The sequence below is a fragment of the Ailuropoda melanoleuca genome, chromosome 14 (assembly GCF_002007445.2).
Source record: "Ailuropoda melanoleuca isolate Jingjing chromosome 14, ASM200744v2, whole genome shotgun sequence".
Classification (NCBI taxonomy): Eukaryota; Metazoa; Chordata; class Mammalia; order Carnivora; family Ursidae; genus Ailuropoda; species Ailuropoda melanoleuca.
Window position 1 is genome coordinate 2,518,087 of NC_048231.1, and position 24,630 is coordinate 2,542,716.

At 40.4% G+C, this 24,630-nt stretch overlaps 2 protein-coding genes and 1 long non-coding RNA gene across 7 annotated transcripts in view; 2 read left to right on the plus strand and 1 right to left on the minus strand.

Moving 5' to 3' along the window:
* Nucleotides 1-18: 18 nt before the first annotated feature.
* On the minus strand, nt 19-11,582 carry L3HYPDH (trans-L-3-hydroxyproline dehydratase). Its single transcript, XM_002913022.4, has 5 exons — nt 11,075-11,582; nt 7,315-7,484; nt 4,262-4,384; nt 4,036-4,173; nt 19-1,000 (listed from the first exon to the last, which is right to left on the minus strand). Exons 1-5 carry the CDS (start codon nt 11,580-11,582, stop codon nt 875-877), a joined length of 1,065 nt encoding a protein of 354 aa, XP_002913068.3. The 3' UTR covers nt 19-874.
* On the plus strand, nt 7,480-10,879 carry LOC117796011. The gene is made up of 3 exons (XR_004620281.1): nt 7,480-7,816; nt 9,209-9,324; nt 10,760-10,879. It is a non-coding gene; the product is annotated as an uncharacterized LOC117796011 (long non-coding RNA).
* A 137-nt stretch (nt 11,583-11,719) lies between the features above and the next one.
* Nucleotides 11,720-24,630, plus strand: part of JKAMP (JNK1/MAPK8 associated membrane protein) — a 31,412-nt gene continuing 18,501 nt past the window's right edge. The window contains exons 1-4 of one of the 5 annotated variants that reach the window (XM_002913023.4): nt 11,720-11,860; nt 14,287-14,378; nt 14,913-15,067; nt 22,490-22,696. In XM_002913023.4, coding sequence (XP_002913069.1) covers nt 11,857-11,860; nt 14,287-14,378; nt 14,913-15,067; nt 22,490-22,696 — 458 coding nt within the window. In that variant the 5' untranslated portion in view covers nt 11,720-11,856. The other 4 variants (XM_034642664.1, XM_011225490.3, XM_011225492.3 and 1 more) reach the window with 4 other exon arrangements.

Genomic DNA, 24,630 nt, shown 5'->3' on the forward strand with positions numbered 1-24,630 from the left:
CTGAGCACAGAGCCTGACGCAGGGCCCAGTCTCACGACCCTGAGATCATGACCTGAACCGAAACCAAGAATCGGCTACTTAACCAACTGAGCCACCCAGGCACCCTGATCAAATTTTATTTTTAACAGGTTCACAATTAACTAGCAAGAAGTAACAGTTAACATTTCTTTCAGGCTTCAAATCTACCTGGCATGTAGTCGGTCGTGTAGGAGACTCACCCTACTGCAGTAATTCACTGATTTGCACTGTGTTTATAATGCAGTAAACAACCCCTTTTATAAGAGCCTTCAAGATATAACAGAAGTCTGAATATTCACTGGTCTTCTCACATCAGCTCAGGGCACTTCAGTACCTTGGAGTACGAGCTGGACTTCGCAGCAGAGAACACCTGGCTGCAGCCATAACAACGTCTGTCCCAAGAAGTTGACCCACCCCAGTCCTTCCCAGGCCAAGTGTGCTAAGGGTTGAATCCATCTCCCTTACATCCTGCTCAGAGAGAAACATTATCTTACTCAAAAACTGGAAGACTAAAATAATGAACTTGTAAGAGTCATTGCTGTGAGGGCTACAATTCAAGCTATCGTTCAAAGAGCATCTAAAACAAAATACTACAGTAACTAGCATAGAGTAACATTTTAAAAGTAACGGGACTAAGGTATTACTTTTACCTGATATGGTAAAAACTAGAAAAATATTCTGAATTTGCAGCATTTTGTAAGTTAGACATAGGTGACATTGATGCCAATTACATGTGCAAATATGAGGTATAATGATTATATTTAGTCATAGCATACTATTTTAGAAAGAAAGATAGTCGTACAATTTGGGTATCATTTTCCACAAAATTCAGAGAAAGCTCTGAAAAGTATTGAAGTCACTTGAGAAGGAATCCATCCTTCAGTGGGTCGTCATCTTCTACTGTGAAACTTGCTGTGCCTGTGTAATGGGCTTGTCCAGACACTTCCACTATAACAGCTTTAAAATCCCCACATTTTGCTTCCTGAGAAAAGATGAAAGGAATATAATATCAAAATACTGCACTTATATTGTGTCTGGCCTTGAGTCATATTCCTGACTTTTACCATTTTAAAGAAAACCCAAGGGTTAATCTTGTAGGTAATGGAAGATTTTCAAGGAGAGTGACATGATCAGATTTGTGTTTTAGATAAGTTTAGCTGTAAAATGAGGACAAATCAGAGAGGAAAGCAACTAGAACCCTAGAAAAACTTCTTCAGAGGTAACCTTCATTTACTGATGGACTCTAGAGTCACTCAGGCAGTTTTTAGGGAGGACGGAGAAGAACAAAACAGAGATACTTTGCAGGTAGAATTGGCAGGCCTGGGGACTGCTGTATGTGGGGGGTGAGGAGTAGGAATGAGTTCAATGTGAGCGTAGTTCCTAGTTGGGGTGTGAAGCAGGGACTCCCATTAACCAAGATAGGGAATGAGATGGGAGGAGCACATTTAGGAAGAAAGGAAGAGCTTTTTAACAAGACGACATATCTCTGAGACAGTCATCTCGAGATGAGTTTTGTGGACAGCTGGGAATATGAGTGTTAGATTCAGGAGAGAGGCACACAGTCGGCACAGGAGGGATGAAGGTTTGGGAGTCATCATCAGTACATGGTTGGGAGTTGAAGTCTCAAAGTGGGTGAAATTGCCCAGTGGCAGCAGAAGAGAGGAGGAGGAAACTAACAATGAAATGCTGGGGACCGTAAGCGGAAGGACAGGGAGAGGAGCTGGGGCAGGGAAAGAGACTGAGACGGTACCATCCGAGAGCTTGGAAAAGTCCGGACGGAGAGGGAAGGTGTGTGGTGAGAGTGAAGGTGTCCTGTCAAGTATGATTATTAACTATAAAAGAAATAAGTCCAAATCTTAACTACAGAATATCCTTTCTATTTCTTAATTTTTTAAAGATGTATTTATTAGAGACAGAGTGTGCGCTCGTGTGAGCATGAACAGGGGGAGAGGCAGAAGGAGAGGGAGAGACACAGACTCTGCTAAGCATGGAGCCCCTTTTGGGTGGGGCTTGGTCTCGGAACCCCAAGATTCTGACCTGAGCAAAAACCAAGAGTTGGACGCTCAACGAACCAAGCCACCCGACTGCCCCTTATTTCTTAATTTTTAAACATGAGAATAACGAAATCTTATGGTAAGATATCAATTATTAGATTAGGGTACAGTAATTTCATTATCATTTTATAAAGCTGCTGTAATAAAAATCTCATTGAAAATTCGCTTTGTCTAATAACAATATAGTAGTGCTTAACAGTGTGGGGTCTACTCAGGTCCACATTCAGAGTCTGGCTCTGATACTCACTAACTCTTCGACCTCTGGCAAATTACCTAAACTCTCTAACTCTCCATTTTATCATCTGTTTAAAAAGGATAATAACACTACTGACCTGCCAAGATTCTTGTGAGGATTAAATGAGATGGTATGTATATATTTATTTTACTTTATTTATTATTTATTTATTTATTTATTTATTTATTTATTTATTTATTTATCTATGAGAGAAAGGCACATGCAGAGGGAGAGGGAGAGAGGGAATCTTAAGTGGGCTCCATGCCCAACTCAGAGACCATTGTGGGGCTTGATCTCACAGCCCTGAAATCATGACCTGAGCTGAAATTAAGAGTTGGACACTTAACTGACTGAGCCACCCAGGTGCCCCAAGAAGGTATGCATAAAGTACTTATCTTGGAACTTTACAGTGAAGCACCCAATAAATGTTACAGATTATTTTATTTTCAATCTCAGACTTGAAGACAATATGTTCCAAATTTTTGCATATGACATAAATGGTTTGGTATCTCATAAGACCACTATATTAAATAAGAATCCCTAACTTAAAAGAAAATTCAATATTCAGGAAAACCAAACTTCAAAAACAGCCATATTAGGATATAAAAGTCTATATTAGGATAGATTTTTTTGTTTTGTTAAAGGACTCTATGAATAGATTCATTTACTAAATGTATCTACTAAATTCATTCACTAAATTTAATTAGCGTAGATTTCATTTACTACGATTTATTAGTAAATAGAGTTTACTATTTCTGTTAACACATTTAAAACTTGATTCTATTACAAAAGTTTTATTTTTCACAACTTTTCAGGACTTTCACATCCTATTATAAAAAATGAAACACTCCTATAGAATGAAAACAAAAAAGACAAAAAAATCCAAACCCTAAGTTAGTGGTTCTCAGACTTTTTGGTTTCAGGACTCCTTTATGCCTTAAGATTTGAGCATCTAGGGGCACCTGGGTGGCTCAGTTGGTTAAGCATCTGCCTTCAGCTCAGGTCATGATCCCAGGGTCTTGGGATGGAGCCCCATATCGTGCTCAGTGGGGAGACTGCTTCTCCCTCTGCCTGCCGCTCCTCCCTGCTGCTGCCTCTCTCTCTCTCTCTCTGACAAATAAATAGATAAAATAAAATAAAAAGATTTGAGCATCTAAAAGTTTTTGTTTATGCAGGTTATATCTATTAATATTTACCATATTGGAAATTAAAGGTATTTGTTCATTAATTCATTAAAAAATGAAAAACCCATTACATGTTAACAAAAACAACAGATTTTTGGGAAAATAACTGTATTTGCCAAAATAAAAAAATTTTAATGAGGAAAATGGCATGTCTTTTACAATTTTGCAAACCTCCTTAATGCTTGGTTTTACAGAAGACAGCTAGATTCCCACATCTGCATCTGCATTCGGTCAGCGGGCTGGTCACCTACCGCGTAGCCTCTGGAGGGTCCACTGTTCACTTGTGTGACAATGAACGTGAAAAGCAAATGTTACTGCATACTAAGTTTTGACCTTGTGGACCCTTGGAAAGGACCTTGGGGACCCCCAGGAGTTCCAAACCACACTTTGAGAACCAATATCCTTGCAGAACAGAAGTTTTTACAGGCCTGCTTTAAAATTCTCTTTTGAGAGCTGAGTGAAGAAACTTACCTAACACCCAGCTGAGGCCTCTTCCGTTTCCAAAGTAACACACTTACAAAGAAGCAGCTAAGGTGTCACTCACCCTCACAGCCTTCCCCGTGAATACTGAGCCAGTTGCACTGCTTTTAAAAGCTCTGGTCTGGTTCAGTTCTAGAAGCCCTTTGTGATACTGTAAGGCAATTCGGGCCGTCACGCCCGATCCAGTAGGACTTCTGTCAACCTGTTTCAGAGTAAATGAAGAGGAGAATATTCACAGTGTTCCAGTTCGTGCCATCTGGCTTTTGTGCCAAACGTTACAGTTTTATTACCTGTTCATCTGCAAACACGCAGATGTTGGTGGTTGGTTCCTCGCTGTAAGGGTCTTTTCCATCTGTTAATATAGTTCCGTACAGAAAGGAAAGGTCTTCACTCTCAGGATGATTGATTTTAAACTGCAAATGACAAGGAAAGTTATGTAATATACATTGTCGTGTAAGATTACATGTAAAATAAATATTTTGATTCAAATTTATCTTTATAAATAATATAGATGGGGTACTCTGAGGCATAACTTTTCACTCTGTCATTTTTAAAATACCTTTTGGGTCAAGGCAGTAAATGATGTCTTTGTCTAGATGAATAAACATAGTTTCATTGGAAGTTATGATTCTTATCATAGCGTCCTTCCTAAGGCATCTGTCCAGCATATGGCCTCTACTAAAGGAACAGTCCTATTTTATACACACACACGCTCCAAACGCGTGAAGCACTGACCCCAGGATGGTTAATCCCAGACTGGCCACGGCTCAGACAGGATAGGCTTAGGCAGTCCTGTGCTCCCTCTCAGGAGCTCGAAGGGGATAAGATAGAAGAATCAGACAGTGAACATCTGGGGCTGAAGTTAATACCATTGGCAGAGACAAGGCCTTGGAAGAAGCTGTGAGGAGGCTGTGAGGGTGAGTGACACCCTTAGCTGCTTCTCTGTAAGTGTGTTACTTTGGAAACGGAAGAGGCCTGAGTTGGGTGTTAAGTAAGTTTCTTCACTTAGCTCTCAAAAGAAAATTTTGAGCAAGCCAAAGTTATAAGAATGCAGAAGCTATTTATTAGGTAGGAGAGCAGTTGGATGACAAAGAAATGATCTGTAAAGGATGAAGTCAGCTGGTATTATTATAAAAAGCAGCAGTACACTCAGAGAGAAGCGCGCACTGGCACGGTCGCTAAGCGCCGTCAGTGGTAAAGCGAGGTCAGGCCCAAGTGTGCGGTGCTTCCTCCTCTTCTCGGGAGGCCTAGGTTAACTTTTCCTCAGTTTCTGTGACGTCTGTTAGCTCTCAAACTATGATTTCCCCTCCACGCGCATCCTTACAATCAGTACCTTCCACTCCTACTTACCTGTCATCTGAAGCACGTAGATAGATTTGGGTTCTTAAAATCCAGAATCCATCTAAAGCCAAGTGTCAGAGGTCTTCCTGCTGGATCTTTGATCTCCTTCCTCTTAAAGCCCCCGTGCCCCACCCCCACCCGAGCACCATTACCTCACACTCTTCACGGGATGCTTCCCCCCTGCCCCAGACTGAGCTCCTGGAAGGCGGGTTTGTTCTTTCCTGGGGTCTCTAGCATCTAACATGCCATCATGTGCGAAGCAATAAGTTCTAGGTAAATGCTTGTTAAAAGAATGAATACACCTGAAACTAATATTACACCGTAGGTTAACTAACTGGAATTTAAACAAAAACTTTAAAAAATTAATGAATGAAGATGAATGTGTATTAACTTCAGCCCCCACCAAAACGGCCTTCCCTAAATCTGCATCAGCAGTGTGAATGGTCAGCAATTCACAAGGTAGTTCTGCTGCCTGACTCAGCGCTACTAGATGATGCTGTATGTATGGTCATCTCGCAGGTGCTGTTCTCCTGCTTTTCTCAGAATCCCTCAACGTCCACCCCTTCCCACCTTGTTAAGAAGTTCAAGCTTTCATGAGAAGTCCAAAATTACTCTTATCAAGAAAACTATGCCTTTTTCTCTTGATCTCATTAAAAATAAAGTGAAGTTATTTCATGCCAAATTTTAGCTCAAACTATTAGCTGTCTGCTTAGTGAATAAAAAATTCATATATAAATGCAGAACCTCATTTGCCTAGAACTTATTGAGTCGCACACGATGCTGGGTTATATGCTAGAGACCCCAGGAAAGAACAAACCCACCTTCCAGGAGCTCAGTCTGGTGGGGGAAGCATACTGTGAAGAGCTGTGAGGCAATGGTGCTGCAGTGCGGGTGGGGCACAGGGGCTTTAAGAGGATAGAGAACAAAGATTCACAGTTGCTATCATAAACTAATTCCAGCTATTGGTATTGACAGTCCTACATATATGACAATTTAGAACAGGAATACAGTATATACTTTCATCTTGCTTAAGTTACAAATTATGTTAAAGTCTCAGGTATGTTAGGCCCATAGTAATTATTAGTACAAGTCTATTAGACACTATCTTTCACGAGTTATTTTCTACTTAGAATAGTGATTTAAATTCTCATATGCTAAAATATTTAAATACCGTATATGAGTTTTATTTACAGGTCCCAATGTAAAATGGCAGACTTGTGCTAGAAATGAAAGAATATTCTAGACATATTTATTATCCAAAGTGATTTTATCAGAATAGTTTTCCCAAGCCAAAACTAGACTTACTTGAGTAGTTATTTAGGTAACTTCTTAGCAATATAGGAAAATTTTACTAGTTAGGAATTAATGTTCTCTGTGAAATAAGAGAAAGTCTGATCAGATTTAATGAAATCTATTTTGTGAGCTATAGTTGACATTCATTATTTGCAAGTTTTGCAGAATGACCACATATAGCAAAACATATGCATTTCAAATTAGTGAAATACTGTTTGATACATTTTCTTTTTTTTTTTTTTTTTTTAAAGATTTTTTTTTTTTTTNCGCTTAACCGCTGTGCCACCCAGGCGCCCCTTGATACAATTTTCTATATGTGTAAATAACCACAAATTACACTAGTATGTATATAATTAAAGTTAATAAGTTACTTATTGAACATTTATGATGGGTAGGCACTATTCTAAGTCCTTTGCACGTATTGACTTACTTCATTCTTATAACTCCCTATGAAGCAGGTGTTTTTTAATTCCCGTTCCATGACGGAAAGGTTGTGTAACTCATTCAAGGTTGCAAAACTTAAAAGTAGCAAAACTGGGACTCCTAGATAGTCTTGCTATAGAGCCCTAGATTGTAACCAGTACCTTATTTTTAGTCCTACTTATAATTTAAATATATAGATATTTAACTGTCTGTGTAGATGCGTAATTTATATTCTCCCCATGCCGCAGAGGAGGGCACTTGTGATGAAAGCAGTGCCTGTACTGACCTGAGCTTTGACGGCTTCCGTCACTGCACTTGCTGCATCCACAAGGTCCCTTGTCTTTGCAGAACAAACGTCAAGTCCTAATTTTTCGGCACTAACAAATGCATAAAATGCCCCACCATATGCAATGTCTACCACCATCTTTCCACGACCAGGAACATCCACTAAGAGATCTAAAAAAGATGTGTTCGAAAATAAGTTTGTCCAGCATTTTTAATATGTATATTTTGGTGGAGGGGTATTTTTTCCTATCATAGAAAGGAATGAAGCAAAAAATCATTTTTAAAACGAGTAAGCATCAAATAATAATAGACCTTTAGTTGAGTGCATCTATTTTTAACTTAATGATACTCGCATGAGTTTAAGAACATCTAATGCCATGTTTTTCTTAAATCATGTATACTTATTTTCTTAACTACTTTGAGGATCTTTGCTGGGAAACCTCCTAGAGATGGAGAGAGGGGAAATCCTGGGACATCAATGTGTGAAAAAAATGATGGAAAATGTAAGTTCCCTCTCATACTACAAGGAATCGTTTAAAATAGGATTTGGGATCCTATTCACAAATTGACTTTCTTCAGCGATAATGTCAAAACAAAACGAAAAAATGATTTTTTATGTAAGTTATATATACTAATTCATCTATGAATTTTCATCTCATGAGACCATCCTGCAGGCAAATACTCAGAATAAAGCCATTATAGAATCACTGATGTTTACAGTATCATTTTACATCAGGGTTTTTGAGTATTCTAAGTCCCCAACTCACCCAAGGTTTCATCTGAAGATCAGTTGTTTGAAATCCTAAATTTGTATTTCCAAAGGAATGGGGCTGGATGATATTTTGGGATATTCAAACTGTTGTACCCCTTCTTGCATTTTCTTCCTCCTCCTCCCCAATTCAAGCTGTCTTGGTGATCACTGCCTCTGGGAGAGTGTATGGCAGGGGAGAAAGCAGGTTTTATGGAAACCTAAGATCTGGGGAGAAAGAGGTTTGTTGGCAAAGCAGTGTCCTGAAGGGTCACCATATTTTTCTTGGCCAATAGAGAAATTTCCTCTGGACTGAGAAAAGAGGTGGCAGGTCTGGAGTGCAGAGGACCTGTGTTGACTTCCCCACAGCACTACAGGGAGGCTGCAGGGTGTGACAGAGGTAGCAAAGAGGAGGGGGAAGCAGGGACAGGAGCAGGGGCCACATGGCCAAGGGCAGATGATGCTTCAGGTTGACCATGTAGGCTGATGACCAAAAGGCCCTCCTCTCCAAGGCCTTGGCTCTTTGAAGAAACCTTTGCTACACATGTATCAGGAAAGGGGACAGCATGTAGACAGATGAAGCTGGGCAAATCAACAAGGCAGAATGGGGTCTCAGATTCAGAAATTCTGAAAAATAAAATATTTCTTGTATTCCTGAGTTTGCACACTGAGTCATACAAAGATATCAGTCAGTATGCTCTCAGTTCCAGGCTAGCCCACAGAGCCCTTTGAACACATGATGTGTCAAAGCAGAGCAAGTTTACAATCAAGAGAGTAAAATATGCCTGTGGAACTTAAGAGCAACTATGGATGAAACATGTCTTTATCTTGATGCAGATGCAACAGAAAAATCAGACTTAATGAAAGGAGAATGAGGAAGTAGATGGAAGTGAGGGGCTGCTGGAAGCTGGAAAGCTAAGCTAAGTGTGGCTTTGGTGTCCTCATGGGTAACATGGAGCTGCTATCCCCCCTTGAAAGGACTGTTGTGTGAATTCCATGTGATGATGTGTGGGGAGTGCTTGGCACACATCAGGAATACATTAATGTTAATAATAAGGCCAAAAATTTAATTTCCAAGGGGAATAGGGTTCTTAAGAGAATATTTACATTTGCTAATCGTCATATTCTCCCAATTTCATTTACTTAGTTACTCATTCAACAAATGTTGACTACCTACTGTTCGAGCACTTGAATACAGTAACAAAATGAAGTAGTTTTCATGTTAGCAGAGTGGAATGGAAATGAACTCAGCAATCCTCTGAGGTGGGTACTATTGTCATCTTCATTTTGCAGATGATGACCTTGAGGCGTGGATTCCCTTTTGCAAGGGCATCAAAATGCAGAGGGGACAGCAGTGGTCTTGAACACTTGTCAGTCCACCCTTTTAGCATTTTTCAAAGTAGGGAATTTAAGATCTTTTTTAATGACTCAAAGTGACCATCACTGCCCACCGATTATTGTGTAGTCACACAGTGATGCTCGGCTCCAGCCAGCCCTGAGCTATGATGTCGTTGGTGATCCTGCTGCCAGTTGTCATTTCCCACAGATCTAGAGTGCTTCGAAACTGCTGCTGAGGTTGCCTAGGGGGAAACTGGATAGCTAAACTATTTAAACTGCTGAGATTTTTGAGATGCAATCCTAAACAAACTCCTGTCTACCTCAAGTGCCCTCCCAATCCGGATGTGACACCGTTCTCTCCTAGAAGGCAAAGTGCCATCAGTTTCCACAGGGGAATTTTTCATCAACCTGTGTGTTTCAGCTGTCTGCGATTGCTCTAAGGCTGACAAATGTCTGAGCTATCACTGACTCATTCATGATTAGGCTAAGCTAGAATACAAATCCTCAAGAAAGATCAAGATCTAATAGAATGCCCCCAATGTTTATAGGAGCATTATCAACAATAGTCAAATTATGGAAAGAACCCAAATATCCACCAACTGATGAATGTATAAAGATGTGGTGTGTATATATATGTACATGTATAATGGAATATTACTCAGCCATCAAAAAAGAATGAAATCTTGCCATTTGCAACAATGTGGATGGAACTAGAGTGTATTATGCTAAGCGAAATCAGAGAAAAACAAACACTGTATGATTTTACTCATATGTGGAATTTAAAAGGCAAAACAGATGAACATAGGGGAAAGGAAAAAAAAAGAGAGGCAAACCATAAGAAATTGGCAATGATAGAGAACAAACAGGGTTGCTGGAGGGGAGGTGCAGGGAATAGACTAAATGGGTGATGGGTATTAAGGAGGCAATTGTGATGAGCACTGGGTATTATACCTGCAGTCTTTTTGTCTCTAGAAATATATTTTAAAAATTTCTGAGTACTTTGCATACTCTCATTTAATCACCAGAAAATGAGATGATAAATGAAAAAATATAGGCACAGAGAGGTTAGTAATTTGATTACGGTTGCATAGCTTTAAAGGGTTGTTAGGATTTGGACTCAAGGTCTGTTCCTGTTCTTAAAGAGTAGGAGCAGCAACATCTGTATCTTCCAGGTTTATAAATTGCTTAGTTCATTATTTAATTATTTCCCAAAGAAGTGGGAAAGGCACTTTTTACAGGTGAGGAAAACAAGACAGGGTTTAGTAACTTGTCAGGGGGTAATGTCTAGTAAGTGTATTCTGAACCAGCCAATGAACCCTGGTACATTGGCCGTTCTTTGTTCTTTCCTTGACCCTGTCAGACTTAACCAACTGTGAAATCTCTGGGAATGTCTGACAGTGGGGAACAAGGCTCTGCGTAAGGGAGATACGGAATTCAGTACTCCTCAAGGCTCTCTCAAGACCAAGACGAAATAATCTGCGGAATAATCGAATTGCATGCGCGGCACAAATCTGCAAGGCTAAGATGCTGACACACATTTGCATTGATTTTGAGTTCTCTTTTTATTAATTACAAAGGCTCTTGGGTGGGTTAATTGCACTGCGTGAATTCCAGGCCAACGAGATAGTTAGTGTAGTTAGTTGTGTCCCGGAGCTGGGAGGGTCTCGCCGTTTACCTGTGGCCAGCGCGAAGGCCGGGACGCTGTGGAAGCGCACCGGGCCGCGACTGCGGCCGCCCTCGCATTCCACGAAAGCGGCCACCAACCCGCACGGGCAGTGGATGTTGACACGGACCTCGCGGGCGCCGGCCGGGGGTGCGGGTACCAGCCCGAAGTCGAGGGCGAAGCGGCCCAGCGCCAGCACTGCGTGGCCGCACATGGAGCTGTAGCCCTCGTTGTGCAGGAACAGGACGCCCAGGTGCGCGTCCGGCAATTCGCTAGGCACCAACACAGCCCCGTACATATCCCGGTGGCCCCGAGGCTCGAACATGAGCCGTCGTCGCAGGTGGTCAAGGCGCTGGCGCATGTAGCGCCGCTTGGCCAGCAGCGTGGGGCCGACGACTTCCGGACACCCCGCCAGCACGATGCGCAGGGGCTCGCCGCCCGTGTGCATGTCCACCACCGACAGCGCCGGCGTCCCCGGGTCGTGCGGTGGCAGCCCGGGCACCGCCAGCGCCTTCTCCATCGCTTGCATCCGGGAACGCTACCACCACGCCGAGGTGCGTGTTTGGAGCCTCTAAACCGCCCGCCTACTCCACGGGAAACGGGCAGGACGTGCGGCCACCTCCGGGGCGGGGCCTCGGAGTCCAGACCCGGAAGGGCGAGGGGGCGGGGCTTCGGGGTGGTCGCCTGGGTTACCAGGAGGCGGAGACGCAGAGGCGGCTGTGGCCCGGATGTCCGGGTGCTGCGGCCGGGGTGGCTGATGCCGGAGCTTCTTCAGGGAAACCTGCAAGCGGCCAATGGGTGAGTGGTCACCGAGGTCCCGGAAGGCGTTTGTCTAAGTCCCTGCTTCTTCCCCACTGTGGCGGCTTTGGGCTCTGCCCCGGCGGGCGGCCTCCGGATAGCGGCGCGTTCTTCTCCTTGCTCGCACCGTCTCGGGCGGGCCCTGGTCTCCTCCCCGGGTCCGGGTGGTTCGTCCCCTCTCGGGCTGCGGAGAAGACACGCCGTGGAGGGCAGGCGGGCTGTGTGCCAGGGCAAAAGGCCAGCCCTTGGTTGTGTTCGAGAGGTCAGTCACTTCAGTCCCTTTGTTCTAGTCCCTTTGTTTAGCATTCGTGAGGGTCGACTTCAGAATTTAAAGCGCGGCGTCAGTAAGTGCCAACAAACAGTAAAGGAAGGGGAAGCTCTTTGCTGCCGAAGTCGCCCGCTTCAGCGTCAGACGTTAAGTTTCTAGGGCTCTAAACAAAGGGAGAAGACCGTTGCCCCCCCCCCGCTCCCCCCAAAGTCTTAAAATTTTAGCCACTCTCCAGTAAACGGAGGGGAAATTGAACAGACACTGGGAGCCGTGGTTTTGTTTGGTCGGTGATGAGCTGTTTTCAATTTATCATGGTAGTTTTCAGGCCTTGGGTTTCTAGAACTTTAGATTATTCACCTTCAGATGTATTTAACACCTACTCGATGCAAAATCCATGTGGAAGAAGCCTCTGAATCTTAAACTTCGTCTTCTCAAAAACTGAAACAGTTCATATTTGTTAGTAGTTTAGGACATAGTGCTTACAAGTGATTAAAAATTAAATGCCAAATAGGGTAAAGAAGCCGATGGATTAAAAAAGTCAGGAATTTGATAAAAGTGAAAATATTAAACTTGAAACATTTTAGTCAGTGCTATTTCGATTGTTTCTCAGCACAAGGAGAAAGAAATCGAAAGTCTACTTGAATTTGAAAAGAGAAAGGGCATTGTGGACCACGCAGTCTCTGTTGTGAATTCATGAAGAATTTGGGAAATTATTCAGGAATAGTGAAAGGAGGAAAAATTCTCTACGTTCAGGGTCTTCCAGGTGGACTAAAAATTAAGTTTACATGAGACAGAATAAGAGAAAAAAACAACAATCAAGTTTTATTACATGTGCATGGAGGCCCAGTTATGAAAGTGAGACCTAAGAAATGACCAAGTCAGGCAGGTCTTATACATTATCGACAAAGAGGCAATAAATTTGTGAGGAATTTACAGGAAAAGGAAAACAGGTGTTTGGGCTAAGGTAGTAGATTAGCAAAAAAGTAACAAGGTGTATTTCTGCAGCTTTTTTTACTTTAAAATCATTATCACTGGTATCGAGGGTATCTTTCAGGGGGACAGAGGAGGTCTGATTGTCCTTGTTCCTGTTGTTTCTTAAGTAACTTTCATTTAAAATAATCAGTATTCCAAAATGGCACATTTTGGGAGCCTGCCCTTGGCCCCTACAGTAGTCATAAAATGCATAATTTTCCAAATGGATTCACATTTGACCACAGTTGTTTTGGATTTATTCTCTAGGCTGTAGGTTCTTTGAGGGCAGGGACTCTTGTTATGTTGCTCTGTGGATCTTTGGAAGTTCCTAGTTAGGGAATCTGATACTTAATGCACGTTTATTGAATAAATGAATCAATGAACGAAGGAGATCAGATGTCTCTGATGAAAAGAACATTCCTTTAATAACTTCTTGTTGATGAGGTCAAAGACAATCTGCAGGCCCTGAGGTTTTGTTGTGAAGAAAAGCTGCTTTTTTATTTTGCCCATGCCTTGAGAGAAGGGGGTTGATTCTAAGGTAATTGTTCCCAAACATTGGTCAGAGACCCAGTGACAGCCTTGATGAAATTTTCACCTGTCGTCAACAAGAATGATAAAAGTTAGGACAATGTAGTAGTCTTTTTCTAAAGGTGAATTTATTTACTTTAAAGGCCTGCCCTGTATTTGAAGTTGTCTTTCCTGCTTTTCTGGTATTAAAATGTGTTCTATGAACGAAGGTGATATTTTGTGTGTGTGTCTCTGTGTGTATATGTGCACACTTAAGGTTCTGACTCGGCAAAATAAGGGGTGGTGATCCTCTGTTAGCTTTCTAATTAAAAAATGGAAAATCAAAACTCTAGACCATTTAATCAAGGGGGACTAGCTGCTGGAGCCATTGGAGACATCGGGTTAAGCTTTGAATTCTAGGGATAGAGCCCACTCTGCTGGTTGATGGGCCTTAACCATAAGGAGTAGCATTAACAACAAGGTTTTGGTACAACTTTCTGCAGTGTCACAGTGTAAAAGGGGAAATTTAAGTTTAAAAATAAGTGCATCAAGGCTTTTGTTAATACCTATCATTTTTAACAACTGTGTTGAGGTATTTCGGCCAAGTGCTTCAACTGTTATTATTTTCTTTTTTATAATCACAAAAGATGTTACTTTACTGGCATTTGTTTTTAAAAAGCTGTCGATATTCAACCAGCATGCCTTGGACTTTACTGTGGGAAGACCCTATTATTTAAAAATGGCTCAACTGAAATATATGGAGAATGTGGGGTAAGTCTTTATTAACATTTGTATGTTATTTCATTGCTCAAATATATTTGCTTTTGAAATATTTTCAAATGTAGAATATCTTTTTTCTTCAATATACTCATTAATTTATAGAAATATGAGGCCTTAATAAAATTCTTATTTGTGTTATATTGTCAATAATACATCTTTCTTGACATGTCACAGTTAAGTATTTCTTAAAACATTTTATAATTTTATAGTAATTTCTAATTAGTAATGCTATATTGCAGTGACTTGAGCAGTAAGTCAACGTTAAAAGTCCAGAACTTTTCTCTGTAATTATTTTTATATACCATTATTAACTAAATTTATCATTTAATGATAGCCAACTATTTTACTAACTTAGTAAAAGGAATCTTTTACAATGTAGATTTGTTTTACATATGCACTTTTTTATTTCTAAAAGATGCGTATGTATACATGTTTAAACTGAAATGGGATGTCGTATAGGATGACTTTGGGATATTAATGTTCTAAAATAATATCTGTACATAAAATACTGTTCTTATATTGTAGGTGTGTCCAAGAGGTCAGAGAACAAATGCGCAGAAATATTGTCAGCCATGCACAGAATCTCCAGAACTTTATGACTGGCTGTATCTTGGATTTATGGCTATGCTTCCCCTTGTTTTACATTGGTTCTTCATTGAATGGTACTCGGGGAAAAAGAGGTTAGCACTTTCTATGAACGTATCTGGATGAACTGATGTTGGAATAATGATCATTTAGAAGACCTTATTAAATAATTATACTTGTGGTGAACCTGTTTTTGCTTTATATTCTGATGACTTTTGACTATGGCAAGAAAACTTAAGGATAGGGCATGTCTCAGTAATTATGAAAGGAGCTATCCTTTGTTTTACTCTAAATGATCTTGAAGGAATTTTTTTTTTCATTTCTCAATTACAATCTCTATGGGTTTCCTACAAAGAATTGCTTGTGATTACAAACTGTATTGTTGGAGAACAAATACTTTGTGATTTGATTTAATACTAGTAACCTAGTATAATGTAGTTAAAATGATATAGCTGCAACCTAATTATGAAAACTGATAGTAAAACATTAAATCAGCAAGCATTTATTGAGCCCTGTGTTTTATGTTAAGATCAGGGGTGGAGATACAGAAAAAAACTGATGTGGTTTATAGTTGTAATCTTGTAGAGAAAACAAATGTGTATACAACTAATTATAAATCAGTCTTAAAACTGTATAAACAAAAAGTATATAAAAGCATTATGAGGGGTGCCTGGGTGGCTCAGCGAGTTAGGCGTCCAGCTCTTGGTTTTCACTTAGGTCATGATCTCAGGGTCATGGGATCCAGCCTTGTGTAAGTTCTGTGCTCAGTGGGGAGTCTGCTTGAGATTCTCTCTTTCCCTCTGCCCCTTTCCCAGCTTGCATGCGCTCAGGCTCCCCCCCCCCCACCGTATCTCTCTCTCTCTCTAAAATAAATAAGTTTTTTTAAAAAAAAAATAAGCATTATGAACAAAATGCTCTGAAATCACAAAGAATGGAAGAGATAAATTGTGCCTGGTGTGATCTGAAAGACATCAAAAAAAACATTTCAGGCAGAGGAAACAGCATGAACAGTGGCATGGAGGTATGCAATGTGTGCTGTGTTGTAGGTGGGACTGGAAGTAATCTGGGGTGGTCAGAGTGTGGATTGCAATCAAAGAAAGGTAATGAATAGGAGAGTGGGAAAAATAGGTTGAGGCCAGAATGTGAAGGTATGTTTGTGAGAAGGAGAGCACACTTGTGCAAGCAGGGGGAGGAGCAGAGGGAGAGGGACAAGCAGACTCCGCACTGAGCATGGAGCTTGATGTGGGGCTCCATCCCAGGACCCTGAGATCATGACCTGAGCTGAAACCAAGTCAGTCACCTAACCAACTGAGCCACCCGGGCGCCCTCAGAACGTGAAGGTTCTTGATGAGGATGTGAAGTTTATACGGGGAATGAGGAGCCAAATTAGTGCATCTCAGCCCTACTGGCTTTTAGTTCCTCTAACTTCTCAGCATCTTTCCTGCTTTGGGTCCTTTCCCTTTTGCCAGCTCTTCTCTGTCTCAGATGCTCTCTTGTCCCTCTGACTGTAGCTTTTTACTTAGCTGCCTTTTCCCTTTAGATTTCAGTTTAAATTACGCCCAGCTGCAGAGACCTTCCCTGACCCAATTTAAAGTAGGTCTGCCCCCTTTATTTTTCTTTTTTAATAGCATTCTTCAATTTATTGTTTTTGTTCTGTATTTAGCACTCAACACAATTTATAGTTACGTTTGTTTCCTCCCATTTCCTGACTGGAAGTGCATGAGGGCAATGGCCATCTCTGTTCTCCATGGAATCTCCAGAGACCAGCACGCACAGCAGCCGGCACGTAACAGACGCTCACTTAGTATTTGCTGAGCGGGTGATTTATTGTGAAGGTTTTGGTTTAGAGACGTAGCATCACTGGCTGTATATTTAGGAAGGTAACTTCTGTAGAGGGTAGATGAGAGGTGAGGCATATTAGAAGGCTGTGTCCAAGAAGTGGGGATGGCTGGACTCCAGTAGTGTGAATGGGAATGGGAAGGATGGGCTGATGGAAATAGGATTAGCAGTTTTCTGCATCCCACCTTATAATTCCAGGCTGATTATTTATATTGGAAAAGCATTTGTTCTTTTTTAGGTGGATCCATAAAAAGGATTTTTAAAAAGTAGCTCTCATCTTTTAATTTCTGTTATAGAATGATGAGAGATGAGGGTAAGAAAGGCGACGTGATAAACTGAGAGCTAAAGTGGAATAATTGCTCAGCTAGTTGGTTGGAACTTCTCAGCCATAAGCAGGAAAGAGGTGGGAGTGTGGAGATGTACCTCACCAAATGCATTTGAATTAAAACATCAGATATATTTTGAGGGAGAGTTTTGGAGCAGGGGGTGGGGTTTGATTTGAGGGTAGAGCAGAGGGATGATTAGTTCTCAGGGAGGAAAGCAGGTGGGTTTAAAAAGGAGTTTGCATCATTTAGGTATGCTTTGCCTAGGAAATTGGCAGCAAAGAACACAAGAGCCATCTCTTAACATTTTCCTGAGATGTTGCCCTTAAAATCAGGGAAGTAGATGCCTAGCTGTCTGAGGCTAGACCAGTGTTTCTCAACCTTTTATTCATTGTCACTCCCTTAAATAAGGAGCCTTTTTAGATACTCTTTTCCTAATTCCACTTACCCCCGTGAAATATTAATATCATAGATATACTGGTTATTTGTTTGTGTTGTGTATGCATCTGTGTGCTATATATAACAAATGTCAGATTATTTTATCCCCAAGAACCAATTCTTGCCCTCTTAGAAGGGAAGTCACCCAGTAAGAATGCAAGGGCCAGACTCTCATCAAAACTTCCCTTTCTGGTACTCTCGCTTTCCCCAGAGTGTAGTATTAAATTTGTTCTTTAAGGGTAAAGATAAGCAGAATTACGTATTTTTATGCAGTATGGTCAGAGGCTGTGCTTATGTGATTGCTTTTATATAGTTTATAACCTTCAGAGCGTATTCAGCGATCACTGGGGATGTTTGCAATGTGCCCGATGCTGTCCTGGGTTGCAAGATTCAGAGACGACTGGACTGTGGACGCTCCCAGTCCAGTGGATGAGGCAGACAGGCCATCACAGTATTTGTGAGGTTCTGTAGTGGAGGCGTGTGCAGAGTTTTAAGGCTGGCACGAAGAAGAAAGAAGTTAATTTTGTCTTCTCAGAATAGGGTGCTGTCATGGAAGAAAAAACTGACTTTAAGTGGGACTTTGAAAAGTGAGTAGATTTTGATAGGAATTGAAGAAAAAGTCTATCAGCAGGAAAAAGATGTACAAAAGTAGAGACAAAAAAGCACACAGTATAATCGAGAAATGAGAGCTGAGGGTCCTGTGAGAAATAGGGACTACATGAGACCAGGATATGAAGAGATTTGGAGCTACAGGAGTCTTAGGATATGTTCATAAAACCTGGGGTTAACTCCAGAGCTGATCTTGAAGGGCACACAGCTTGCCAGCTAGGTGAGTGAAAAGGAATGTAGCATGGCTGGGAGGTGTGGAAAATAATGCTGGTGAGGAGTGTTTTTTCTGAAAAACAGATGGGACTCATTGAGTAGTCTAAGGGGAGTTGTAGGATCCGATTTTGTTTTGTAAAGATCGTGTGGTTGGCTGCAGACAGATTGAAAAGGGGCATGATGAGAACAGACGAGTAAGGTTACTAAAGTAATAGCAAGAAATGATGAGGTTGGGATGTTTCTTCTAAAAATATGAATTCTATAAGGAAGCAAAATATTAGATTATGTTATATGAAGTTGTAAATGTTTACGTATTCACCATTTCCATCTGTGTAAAATCATGCGGGACTTCTTCCAACAATGTGGGCTACTTAGGAGCTCCAGAGGACCCTCCTGTGGGAAATAACTGAACTTTGGAAAAGACATACCGTTTAAAACATTGCTGGTCTCAGTGGAGGCAGGGAGAACTCCAAGAATTCATTTTTAGAAAACAAACAAACCCAGCGCCCCCCCCGCCCCCCCCCCCCCCCCAGCTGGGGCCAGAGTGACAGTTGCCTGCGGTTAATTGCTGACAGCAGCAGGTACTGAATCTTGAGGCAGCCGGTGCGAAGCCTCGACTCGCAAGAGGCTGAAGCCCAAGGTAGTGGTGGGCATGGCTGCCGGCAAAAACAGCTGATCCTCTTTGCTGGAAAGCTTCCCTCATTCTCAGTTTAGGCCCATAAGACTCTTATTAACATCTTTTAATGACCTCATACTCCATGATAATCAGATAAGATCAGCACCATGACTGAAAGTGGGTAAACATAACAAACAGTGTAGTTATGCTTCCAAAGAACTGTAGATAATGGACTTTCGGCTACACAGTATAAAACTGCTACCTTGTAGTGCTTAAAGAAATACAGGATGCAAGGGGCGCACAGCGGTTAAGCGTCTGCCTTCGGCTCAGGGCGTGATCCCGGCGTTATGGGATCGAGCCCCACATCAGGCTCCTCCACTATGAGCCTGCTTTTTCCTCTCCCACTCCCCCTGCTTGTGTTCCCTCTCTCGCTGGCTGTCTCTATCTCTGTCGAATAAATAAATAAAATCTTTAAAAAAAAAAATACAGGATGCAGTCCCAGAGATCTCCAAGAGTCAACAAGAGAATATTGGGAATGAACAAACAGATCGATTTTAAAAAAACAAAATGAACTTCTAGAAGTGAAATTTAAAAAAATGGTAGGTCAATCAGATTAAACAGTTGAAGATAGAATTAGTGAATTAGGAAGTACATGTATCTGAAGAAATAATGCAATGCTGAGAGAAAAGGAGATAGAAAATATGAAATATATTAAGAGAAATGGAGCATAGAATGAGAAGCTGTCATGTGTGTCTATAATACCTGTTGGGAATCCACCTAGGTTCAATTAAACATTCGGACTTCCGAGACCACCATAGGTCATCCAAGCACCAGTCTGCCCAGAAGGAACACAGCTTGCCTTCAGGGCAGCATCAGCTTTCCAAGTAGTTGAGTTCAGCTGCAAAAAGATAAAATCCACACTGAGTGGGTGTGGGAGTCCAGGCTTAAGGTCTTACGCCCTAAAGGAGCCATCCTTTCTATAACCTCTCTGTAAGTAGAGCTTCCAGAGTCCTGCAAGGGACATTCCAATTACAGGAATCGCTGAACTCAAGAAAGCCAGACCATGGTGTCCCCATCAGGTGTTTATTGCTTATTTATAGTTCTCCCCAGTCTAGATACAGTTTGCCAATCAAGGGATTGTTTGTATCCTAAGCAATGTTACCTGGCAATAAAGTTGACATTTTACCCTTATCAGGCTTTCAGAGGAACTGAGCTAGAGTTAACTGAAAAGTCAGAGTCTCATGTATGGAGGAAAAGTTTTATTAACTCTTTGTGCATAGTTTCCAATCAGAGTCTTCAGAAAAAATAGAGAAAACGAAGAGCCAATATTTAAAGATTTATTAGCTTCAGGTTTTACAGACATCGTGAAAAACAGATTCGCAGACTTGTTCCTGGGGAAGCAAAACACATTCCAAGCAGAATAAATAAGAAATTCATACCTATTCACATTATAATTAAACTGCAGAACACAAAAAATAAGAGACCACACGGTGCTCTGGTCAGCAGCCCCATTCGTGCTCACAGCTGTCATCTACTCCAGCCGTACGGGTTCCTCATTTTGAACACTGCAGCCCAGTCAAGCCTCTAGACAAGTGCATCCCAGATTGGTATCACGTGGAACAGATAGGACTGCTCGGGGAGCCCAGTCAAAGCACAGACTAGTCAGAAATAATCAGTGGTGGTTGTTTCAAGCCAATCAGTTTTGGGGTGGTTTGCTATGCAGTGATAGATAACTGAAACATTGTTCAGATACAGAGCTCAAAAGCATCTGTAGACTAAGAGTTTACTAAAGAGGCTGGCTGTAGGGTAAATATACAGGATCAGTTATTTCCCTATATTTTATTTGTAGTACCATGGTATTGTGAGATAGAATTAGGTAGCTAAGCTGCATTGGATTCATAGTGTGGAACATGACAAGCTAATTTTAAAATCTGTATGGAAGTACAAAGGCCTAAGAATGGCCAAGACCACTGAAGAAGTAGAAGAATGTATGTAATCATCAAGAATTATTGTCATATTCTTTTGTTTCAGGGATAAAAATGAACCCCAGGAACAAAATACAGAACATAAAAACAGACCAGTTATTTATGAAACTTGTATGGCAAAAGTGGCATGGCAGTTTGGGTGGGGTGGGGGGTAGGAGGGAGAGTAAACTGCTCAGGAATGTGCTGCTGCTGGGACAGTTGGGATACCCAAGTGGGAAAATCTAGTCACACTCTACCCTAGGTTATACACAGAAATCTATTCTAGGTGGGTCAAAGATTTAAGTGTGTAAAGCAAAACCTTAAAACTTTTAGAAGAAAACCGTAGGTTAATCTTTTTCTCAGAATAAGGATTTCTCAGAACATTAAAATGCTAACCAGAAATTTAAAAATTGATAAATTACATTAAATTAAAAAAGTAAATTACATTAAAATTTAGAACATCTGTTCATAGATATCACAAGAAAGTGAAAATTTAACCTATAAACTGAGAGGAAGACATTGGTAACGTACTTAACTAAAAAAGCAAATGGATAAACAATGGAATGGGCACACAGTAGAATATTATACAGCAGTGATAATGACTGACCTTTAGCATCCAATCAATGCCGTGTATGAATCTTGGAAATGTAATTTTGAATGAAAAAAAAAAAAGACGAATATCACTTTATAGTGCTTAAAAATAACCAAAACTTGGGGCGCCTGGGTGGCTCAGTTGGTTAAGTGTCCAACTCTTGATTTCAGCTCAGGTCGTGATCTCAGGGTCATGAGATTGAGCCCCGCCTCAGGCTCTGTGCTCAGCAGGGAGTCTGCTTGAGATTCTCACATGTGCACATGTGCTCTCCCTCTCTCTCTCTCTTTCAAATAAATAACTCTTCTAAAAAAAAAATAAGTAAAACTAGACAGAGTGGTTTTGAAACATAATCTAATTGGAATAAAAACTTCAGAAAAAGTGATAAAGACCATTTAGTATAATGGTTACCTCTTTGGAGAGACCCAGGAGTGGGAAATGAGGAAGGAGCAGAGGTAAATACAGGTTGTTAATGTTCTAGTTACTGGGTTAGATGATGAGTTTATAATGTTTACTATATTATTATACTTATACCTAATATATATTACACATAATCTTTTATTGCTTTTTTATTTTTATATTTAAGATTAAAGTAAATGATGCAGAGATAACTAAGACATTCTTAACAGTTTGGCAAGTCACTAAAGATGAAGCTCTGAATTTCTGCTCTTCTGTACATTTAGGTAATATTGGCATACTGTTATCAAGGATGAGTATCCCTTTTTAGTATAGAAGGTTAAACTTCTCAAGTGGTTTTCATGTTTGACTTTTCTTACCTACTTGGAAAATAGTTTAGTTTTTTTAGTTTCAGGATTTATCAGTTAAAATTTCCCTTTAGAATCTGTATTTTGAAACATACAGGTTTTCTTAAAAGCCATTGAAATACTGAAAATCTTCTGGTAATTGTGCTGCTTTTGTTTTACTAGTTCCAGTGCGCTTTTCCAGCACATCACTGCATTATTCGAATGTAGTATGGCAGCTATTATCACCTTACTTGTGAGTGATCCGGTTGGCGTTCTTTATATCCGTTCATGTCGAGTACTGATGCTTTCTGACTGGTACACAATGCTTTACAACCCAAGTCCCGATTACATTACCACAGTGCACTGTACTCATGAAGCTGTTTACCCGCTGTAAGTATTTATATAGACTGAAGATCATTAAAAAAATGATAGTTAAGGTTTTATTGATTTCAACAGGTTGAGTATTAAAAATGGTTTCCAGGCACTGGGGGAGATACACAGAAATTATTTTCTTCTCTTGAGGGATACATAGTCTAATAGAAGGGAATAGAAATACATTTTGGTATAATACAAGTGAAAGTATTTTTGTGCTGGTGTTGAAGTGTGTATAAGCATTTCTAAAATGAGCAATATCTGTTTCTTTAAAAGGGAGTTACAAGGAAAACCTTTATGATATGCAACAGAGAAGCAATATCTGACATAGAGGAGAGTATGGGCTTTAGAGCTAAAAACAGGCTCTAGTTTGAATCCTGAGCTGCTGTAGTAACATGGTCATGTTAAGAGCCTCCCATAACCTCCGTTTTCCCGTTGGTAAAAATGGGAGTAACGGTGACTGTGTGGATTAAATAAGTCTGCACATACCAGATACCAGGTGCAGTGCCTTACGTATAGGAAGCACTGAATAAAATAGTAGGTAGCATTGTAATTAGAGTGCTTGGGTTAATGTTTTTTTTTGTTTTTTTCCAAAACAAATGTTTATAATTTCCATGAGAATGTTTTGTTTTAAAAATACCAAATCCATAAGACTCTGTATGATACTATCCCAGATTACTTTGTTTTTAGAATTTTTCCTCGTGTTCATTTTGATGTGTTTTTCTTGGTAAAGGTATAATATAAGAGGCTGGTATTTACATTCTCGTAGTTACAGCAAGTTACCATTACATAGTATGCTTAAGAAAATAGTCCTTTTTGTGCAGGTTCTTAAGAGTACTAAGTGTGAAAAACACATGCACGTATGTAAAAAGATAATTAAAAAAAAATAAGGTTCTAGATACAGAGATATGAACATCTTTCCACTTGCCTACCATTAGGCCCTGTAAATTATTTCCTGTATATATGCCGTCTCTGTCTCTATATATACATATAATTTACATACAAGCCTATATATAAAAGACTGATAATGCATTCTGGTTGGTTTCATAGAGCTATAACTCTCAGCTTCGATTATTCTCCTCTCATACACTATCCAAGAGACTGCAGAACTTAACCTGGTCCTATTTAGAGAGCTTAAAAAGGGAATCAGATATCATATATAACCATCTTATTTGAAACAAAATCAGACTCATTTACTGCTGGTCACATATATAGTGTTTTTTATATTATCTTTAAAGCATATAGTAGGAGAGTCAACAAATACTAAGATTAGAAAAGAGACGGCAAATAGGTGCTCTCCACCCTCATTCTGTAGCCATAACAGCCACATCCTCACACAACTTCATTGATCAGGATATGTTCACCATCTTTGAATTAATTATTTTTTTCCTCAGCATCTTTACCAGTAGTCACTGTGCAGTGGCCTGTGTGCCTTGTTTTATTAATCATACAGAACAGTGGTTTTTGAAAATTGTCAGAAGATTTTACGGTATCAGCATTGGGTTTATACATATTATTTACTTTATATAGCCATTTAAATGTAACTATATGGCCAGACGGGGGCTAAACTTTTCAGAAAGCAGCAGGACTATCCGGGGCACCTGGCTGGCTCAGTCGGAAGAGCATGTGACTCTTGATTTCTGGGTCGTGAGTTCAAGCCCCAGGTTGGACATAGAGATTACTAAAAAAAACAAAACAAAACAAAACAAAAAAAAAAAACTTAAAAGCTTCAGGACTACCAAAAGTTATAGAAATTTTTTTCTTTTGTGAGTCAACAAAAAGGAATGGCATAAAATTATCAGAAGCTTTGGAACACTATGACATTGACTAATAGAGGCTATTTTCTCTGTTGGTATATATAGCCTAGTTCCTTACAAATTGAAAAATACCAGGATACTTTACTGCTAATTGTAGTTTTGAGGGGAACTTGATTAGATGAGACATGGAAAAGC